Here is an 8,399-nt window from a genome sequence, read left to right on the forward strand (position 1 = left end):
GGGGAGGAGAGAAGTGATTCTTGACAGCAGCTGGGTGAGGGGAAATGGACTCCCAGAACCCGACAGAAATGGTGTCAGCACGAAGCACCTGACGGCTGCAAAGGGCCAAAAATCCACCCTGCACGCTCCTTCCTGAGTTTCCACGATGAAGTGGACTCTTGGGCCAGTCAACTAGGGGGAGGGTCAGGGGGACGTGTAACCAGAGACATGACATACTGTGCCTGCATGAAAAAGTCCAGTGCCCTCATTCGGGACCAGAATGACAGCGACCCAGCAGAGTGTGAACTGGGGAACCAGACGGTCACCTGCCCCTGCCCACCCTGTCCCCCTCCCTCCCCAGGAAGAAGGAAGTCTAGTGGACGCAGAAATGGGGAAGTCGGAGGTGCTCCTGCAGTGGCTTTCATGGGTCTATATAACAATTGACTCCAACCCCCAGTGAGACAAAAGCCTCGGCCATAAACAAGATTAGCAAGGGGTTTCTGGAAACATTTTCTGAGGACGCAGGGAGGGGGAAGGAGTTTTGTGCATACTGCTTTATGTGAAAACTCTCACAACCTGGCTCTTTTTCCCTTCACAGGCCATGTGCACCTCCCCTCTCCTCCCCCCATGGTATTTGTAACTGATTTCAGCCCAAGGGGAGGGGTCCCTAGTATTCAGAGTCAGGTGCCATTTTGAAAACTCCTCTCTACCTAGAGCTCCCATATTTCCGGATGTAACTCAGAAACGCACTTCAAAATGGAATCCTGCTCGAAAGGCTCCTTTCAAAATACGGAGTTCGATTTTTAAATTGAATCTTCAAATTTTAGAGATAATGGGAGTGCAGTCTCTGGCCTTCCACCCGGGCCTCCCTGGCAATCACTTTTGTAATTTAGGAAAATCAGGAACAGGAAAGTAAAAGAACTTCTTCCTTGTCCGGCAGCAAGTCAATAGCAGAGCTTGAACTTGACATTTTCCTAAGAGGCAGGCGATGTACTCTATAAACTCCCGGTAAATTCACCGCCAACCCGCAAATATTCCGGTTATTTGATTTGGGTGCTAACCAAACTTACAGCATTTTTAAAAACATGCATGTTACAGTGAGAAAACTTTTTTTTTTTTAATCACTTAAGGGTGCTTTACTTCCCACCCAAGTCTAGGAGAATGGCAGCGAGGAGACAAAGAAGGCCGGGGTGGGGCGTAGGGCTTCCACTGGCCTGAAAGCTGAAATCACGGGAATCGCACCGCTGCAGTGGGCGAGGCCCTGGGGCGAGGGACACTGCACCCTGGCTTGGGGATGTCTGTAACGGACAAAGGCAGCTTCGCAGTAAAGGAATGCTAGTCCCCCCTAGGTACCACCCAGGCCCTTAGTTATCACGCTCCGGTCCCCAAGAACAGGTTTGCGCGGCTGCTGCAAAAATCCATGATGACAGAACAGACATAAGGGGCTGGGGGAATGTACTATGAAGGAAGTGTGGCAGGGTGGGCTTTGCGCGTTTTATTTTTCCGCCCTCGCTGCGGTTACGGGCGTGGGTGGACACAGGGTGTGAGCCCCCAACGCCAGGCAGGCCCCGGACGCCGTTCCGGAGACGCGGCGCGAAGGAGTTAAGCGCGCCGGCGGTGACGTCACCTCATTTACATAGGAGCGCGCATATAGCGGCGCCCGGCGGGCCCTGCCCGGCACTCGGCGGCGACCACTGCGCAGGTCGGACCTCGTTCGCTCGTAACTCGCTCCGGTGAGCCCGGGGGCCCCTGCCTCCTGCCCTTTGCTCCCCTTCCCGCCCCGCGCCCGCATCCGTGAAGCCGAGCAAGAATGGTCCTCCCGGGAAAGGCGGCCCCTGGGGAGCTTGGGGGTGCTAGACCCTTCCAGATGCTGGGTAACGGGGTCGGGAACTCGGTGATTTTTTTTTTTTGTTTTTTAAGGATTTAAAAATTTCGCGTTTTGCTATGGCAGCTTCGAAGGGAACATTTTTTTTTCTTTCCTCCCCCGCCCCCCAAAGAAAAGCATTCTGCATCGCTTCTTAGGCGATGATGAATCAGGAACAGAAAGATCCTTTGTTCCAGCTCACACCCACCAAAGCCCGGAGCTTCACAGTCACATTTTTTCTCTCGCCTCCGATGGCTTCGTGGGCTGTATCTGTTTAGGTTTAAGACGGCTGGGCTGTATTATGAAATGTTTAAAACGCCCTTCTTGCAGGGGGATGTGTGCAGAGCTGCGGAGTCGCTCCTAAATGCAGATCAGCGTTGATCTAGAGGGTGTGGGGGGCAGCTTTGTGTGCGGCTGGCTCCATTGTTGAGCGAAAGGAAGGAAGCGGGTAGGGCGGTGGTCGGTGGCGCCCGGCAGCAGCTGCCGCCTTTGTGAGCAGAGAAGAAAGCAGGACGGCTCGCATCTTTGGGGAAGAGGCCACGTATAGAAAACGGAAACATTTTGTGCAGGCTTGGCTTCATTTTAAGAACTCTAAGTCGATTTTCTTCCCCTTAAGCTTGAAATGGTTTCACTTTTATCTAATGTTGAAACGCTGCAAGTAACTAACCCACAGTGGTTAATTTCACTGTTCTGAAAGGTTCGGCCTCCTTGTGTGGGCGATCTTCCCAATTTGACCCCCCGCGTTTTGAAATACTGAAGGCGGGGAGGGGGGGGGGCCTCTTTCTCCTGTAAAAAGAAGATGATCTTTAGCCCTGAATGAAAGCGGAAGGTGGCAAAGTGGGTTTTCCGGCAGGAGACAGGAGGGCAGAGGCGCGTTTCTGAGTCGGGAGAGACGAGGGTAGGTGGCCCGCCCTCAATCTCGCTCTTGGCTTTGTACCTGCAGCTTCCTCTGCAGCCATGTCTGACAAACCCGATATGGCTGAGATTGAGAAATTCGATAAGTCGAAACTGAAGAAAACAGAAACGAAAGAGAAAAATCCACTGCCTTCACAAGAAAGTAAGCCTCCCTCCCACCCCACTTCTTTAGAAAAGGCCGAGCGGGAGTGGCGGGGTGGGTAGGAGAGGATGGGAGGGGCTGGGAGAATTGGGGTGGGTGCAGGGAGTGCGGGGGAGGAGCTGACAGTTTTGTGATTCACGCGGCATGGAAAGGTTAATTGAAAATTGCCTTGCAGCCAACCAGCACGGAGCTTTAATAATCTAATAATTGAGCGTTTAATATACCATATTAATATGCAAATGCCTTTATCCTTTTCTCTGTTCAAATGTTGTATATCACATAAATATTTCATGGTGGAATGCCTATTTGTGCTTGTAGAAATTTGTCTGATGAGGAGAGATGTCTTTAAACGAAAGTACTGAAATCCTATGCTCGGCTATACTGAATTCGCATCTCCAGCCCCCTCCATCTTTTTTTTTTTGTCTTTTTCTTTTCCGGTCGCAGCGATTGAACAGGAGAAGCAAGCAGGCGAGTCGTAATGAGGCGTGCGCCGCCAATATGCACTGTACATTCCACGAGCATTGCCTTCTTATTTTACTTCTTTTAGCTGTTTAACTTTGTAAGATGCAAAGAGGTTGGATCGTTTAAATGACTGTGCTGCCCTTTTTCACATCAAAGAATGGAGGAGAACTACTGACAACGAAGGCCGCGCCTGCTTCCCATCCGCCTGTCTGGCTGGCAGGGAAGGAAAAGAACTTGCATGTTGGTGAAGGAGGCTGGGTGGGACGACAGTGAAATCTAGAGTAAAGAGCAAGCTGGTCCAAGGTGTCCTGCGGGCTGTAAAATGCAGTTTAATCAGAGTGCCATTTTTTTTTGTTGTTGTTCAAATGATTTTAATTATTGGAATGCACAATTTTTTTAATATGCGAATAAAAAGTTTTAAAACCTGGTTGGTGTGACGGTATGGTCTCTGAAAGGAGCATCTTATTCAGATGAAGCCTTTGCAAAAGGGTCAAAGGTGGGTGCCCTGGGGAGCGATAGATGACAAACACCTGGTCATTTGGGCAAAACGACACAGAAATGGGTTTCATCCAGGTATGTGAAATAGCTCGTCTACACTAGGTAATTAGGAGATCATTTTCTTAACGGGCAATGAATTCCTAGTATCTAGCGTTGAACGCAAACTTTGATAGAAACATTTGCAGTGCTTAACTGTTGAAGGGTCTGTTATTAAGCCGACACTGAATTTATTGCATCTGATCAAGAAAATTAAGGTGGTGGTAAGTCACAGCACACTTTCAGGTGTCAAACTTGAGTTATTTAGACAATTATCAGTCCTGTCAGATAAGGAGAAAATGACATTTTTAACAGCTGCTTTATAAAAGGATTGAAGATACGTGCTTCCTCTTTGTCTAACGGCTGGTTCAAATTCAATATTTAAGATTGCTTTTGTAAGTGCACTTAACGGTTAATGAATATGACTTAATTCTCAACTTGGATACTGAAAACTGTCTTTGGATTTAAAGGACACCAGCCGGACAAGAATGGAATTTGTGCTGTTGAAATCTGATACGATTTAATTGGCTCACCTACAGTCAGGCCTTACCTTCCTTGAGTCCTTGATGACTTCTCAATCATTTGAAATGCCTATTTTAACTGGTGGGTAAAAGCCAAGCCCTTGTTTTGGGGGGCGTTTAATGTGCAGAAAGAGGGAAATAAGAGTACCAAGTTTTTAAAGGAAAAGTGGTGTCTTAACAAACGTCTTTAATGGATTCTTCCCTTATATAAGGAAGGGTGCAAAAATTTCAAGAATAATTTTACTAAGTGGAAACAGCATTTAGTGACTAGCTAAGATTTACAATGCAAATGTTCAAGACGTTAAACTCGTCTGCCGTCACGCCCCCCGCTCCCACAACTGACTTGCAAAAATATCCATTTTTAAGGAGAGGGTGGAGGGCAGATTGCTGATTATTAAGCCGGTTGATTTCATTTCCTTGGCTCGACACTTATTTTGAGAAATGCACAGGAAACCATTTTATCTGTGGTTTAGACAATCAACCAGACCGTCACCTAGAAGACTCTGCATTGCAAGGAAAGGGGATGTGTGCAGGCAACTGCCAAACCTGAGAGGCCTCAGCCTGCTGGATTCATCGAGAAAAGAGCAGTGAGCACACAGAGGTCTGGGAGCCTTCTCAAGGTGGAGCCTGGCCCTCCAGCCCTGCATTTTCTCCTCCTGCCTGTAAGGAAGGGTGTGGGCAAAATGAAAATGTCCATGGCACAAAGATAAACCAAGCCCACGTAGCTGTTTGCTCTGCATTTTTCAAACAATGCAGAGATGAAATCAGATTGTAAGGAATGCACACAACTCAACTGTTCCTCAGCTTTTAAATAAAAGTGAGCGTTAAGGGGAAAGGGGTGAATCATGAAATCAAGTGATGGGAGAGAAGACCTTTCTCCTGGGAGGACAAAGCTCAAACGTAGCTCCCTCGCCCCCCCCAAAAAAAAGAAAGAAAATGAAAAATCTGGTAAGGATTGGCGCTTGGTGTGTGGTATGGGGAAATTGACAAGCTTCTGCATGTATCACGTTGTATACACTTCGCTGCTGCACCTGGACACGGATGCAGGGTGGGAGTGGGGAGGAGAGGCTGCTTTTTTTTTTTTTTGATGGGGGAAGAGTTCTTTTTTCTTCCCAAGAGAGGGTCTTCCCAGATGGCTGGAGTATTTATGAATCAGTATGGGGATTTATACCCCTGCTATTGAGCTTCGAGTGGACAATGTTTTTCACAAGCACGAAGGGGACCTGAGGGTCACCGTTAGAATGAGGGATCCTTCCAATTGCAGGAGACCCTAGCCACCGCATCTTCGACCCTCTCCCCCCGCAAACCCCCAGGAGGAAACAGGCCAAGGGAGTTTATGTTCAAGCCGAAGGTCATACAGTCAGGTCTGGGCTGGGACTTAAGCAAACTTTGAATTGAGCAGGAAGAATAAAGCAAAAAGAGAGGAAGTAAAAGAGGCTTGTTTGGGACAGTCTTTTCATTTCTAAACCTCACAAATTCCTCAACCATCACAGCCACACTTTTCAGTCTTCCAATAGATGGAATTTTCAAGCTATTTTTCCAGGAGAGCAGCATAGCTTTGGGGCTGTATCTCTGAGGATTGTGTATATGGGGGAGCTGGGGGGAGGCATACGAAGTCTTAACAAACCCTCCCCGGTGCAGGGTCTCTTCCACCCCTGATAATCATTGCATCCCCTCCCACAGTCCTGTGAGTTAGATAATATCTCCTTGAAATATACCGGGAAGATCTCTTTATTTCCCTAAAGAAGCATCTTAACACCTCAAGACACAAAATGAAATAATTTTCTATTCTTTCTAAACATATGGGGCCAATTTTGTGCTTACTAGAAAGAGCAGCACGTTTTAGAAACAACATTATGGCCAAAAAAAGAAAAAGAAAAATCTTGAGCCTTTTTGTAGTTCAATAATGCAAACTGAAAACATTGTTTCATAGCATTGAAAGCACTTCACACTTTTTGAGAGTGGCTTACACACCAATCTAAGAGAATGAAACATCAATTTGAAGTTCAATTATATTTTATTTACAGGTAAGGAGAAGGGCCTAAATTAGAAATTTAAGACACAGATGTGCCATGAAATAAGCTAAGAAGAAGATACGTTTCTAAGACCTATATTTACCATGGCTCACGGGCCTAGCCACTCCGTGGCATGTGGGATCTTCCCGGACTGGGGCACGAACCCGTGTCCCCTGCATCGGCAGGCGGATTCTCAACCACTGCGCCACCAGGGAAGCCCCACATTTGTGTATTTTTTCTTCTACATCCAATAGTATGCCTTGCATAGTAGTGGACAAATATTAGGGCTTCAACAGACTCTCTTCCCCTCTTAATTGATGGGGACCTCATTTAACATGTTTTTGAACATACTTTTGAGTATGTGAATATCATGCTCGATAGCACAATTTTTAAAATATATATATTTAATATATATATATAGTTTTTAATCAAGGAGACTATATAGGGACATTCTTCTCCATACTTATTGCTAATATCCACCTAAATATTTATAAAAAGGAAATTCACAATGTGGAATCTCCATTTGTGAAATTTAAGAATTCTTTTACAAATATATTTAAAGAGCTTTGAATGCTAATTTGCCACCATCCTTGATGTGTTGATTTTGAATCAACGCTTACAGTCAACTACATATTAATAAGCCAGAGCACTGGGTCATTCGTTCACTCCACGGGTGTTTATTGCCTGCCCGGTACATGCCAGGTACTTTATTTGCCACAAAGAGAGTCGTAAATAAAATGTAGTCCCTGGGCTTCCCTGGTGGCACAGTGGTTGAGAGTCCGCCTGCCGATGCAGGGGACACGTGTTCGTGCCCCGGTCCGGGAAGATCCCACATGCCGCGGAGCGGCTGGGTCTGAGCCGTGGCCGCTGGGCCTGTGAGTCCGGAGCCTGTGCTCCGCAGCGGGAGAGGCCGCAGCGGTGAGAGGCCCGCGTACCGGAAAAAAAAAAAAAAGTGTAGTCCCTGCCCTTGCGTGTCTTCCCTTGGCTTAAGATGCCCTTTTCATCTAAACTTGAGTGGAAAATGCTAAGAAGTTATTCTTTTCCATTTTTAGGGTGAATGTCAAACCTAAGGGCTTTGTGTTTTCAAATGAGTGCGAAGATCTCTGCTCTGCTTTGGTGTGGACTTTTTTCCAAATGTCTCTATAATGATTCCATTCAAATCTCTTCGAAAACTCAACGGTGAGTGACATTTGATGGAAACCACCGGATTCTTTGCATCACAATCAAAAATTTTATCAGCATAGAAAGATTGGGCATAATAACTCCTGCCTCTTATCTTTTGACAATCATTTATGAGGAATGCCCAAGACTTAGGAATGGACTGCCTGGGTATTATTTTAAAATCTATCTTTTTCTAGGATTTTATCATTGAGATGCTGGATTTCCAGAGAAACACTTCTCTCTTTTTTTTGAACTTTATTTTATTGAAGCATAGTTGATTTACAATGTTGTGTTGGTTTCAGGTGTACAGCAAAGCGATTCAGTTATATATACATATATATCTATTCTTTTTCAGATTCTTTTCCCTTATAGGTTATCACCGAATACTGAGTAGAGCTCCCTGTGCTGTGCAGTAGGTCCTTGTTGTTTATCTATTTTATATATAGCAGTGTGTGCCTGTTCATCCCAGACTCCTGATTTATCCCCTCCCTTCCCCCCAGCTTTCTCCTTTGGTAACCATAGTTTGTTTCTTATGTCTGTCCAGAGAAACATTTCTTATTGCTAAATCCTTACCCTTCCTCTGTCAACCTTCCTTCTCCAATTTGACTAAGATTGTCAGAGGCAAAAACAGTCATTCAAATTTTGAAATCCGCAGAGAATGTAGCAAAATGGCGACCACGTGAGGATATCGGTAAGCCTAGCACCTGGCTGGCGGATGGCTGGGTCACTTCTGTTTAGTAGGACTCCAGAGCTTTGAACCTCAACAGAGAGGGACAGGTTACGTTCATGATCTATTCAAAGCAGTT

General features: G+C 46.1%; 1 protein-coding gene across 1 annotated transcript; it reads left to right on the top strand.

Moving 5' to 3' along the window:
• Positions 1–1,652: 1,652 nt before the first annotated feature.
• Positions 1,653–3,789, top strand: TMSB4X (thymosin beta 4 X-linked). The gene is made up of 3 exons (XM_065900469.1): positions 1,653–1,712; positions 2,787–2,900; positions 3,345–3,789. The coding sequence occupies exons 2-3, from the start codon at positions 2,801–2,803 to the stop codon at positions 3,377–3,379; spliced, it is 135 nt and encodes a 44-aa protein (XP_065756541.1). The 5' UTR covers positions 1,653–1,712; positions 2,787–2,800; the 3' UTR covers positions 3,380–3,789.
• Positions 3,790–8,399: the final 4,610 nt, after the last annotated feature.

This window comes from Phocoena phocoena, chromosome X (genome assembly GCF_963924675.1).
Source record: "Phocoena phocoena chromosome X, mPhoPho1.1, whole genome shotgun sequence".
Taxonomy (NCBI): domain Eukaryota; kingdom Metazoa; phylum Chordata; class Mammalia; order Artiodactyla; family Phocoenidae; genus Phocoena; species Phocoena phocoena.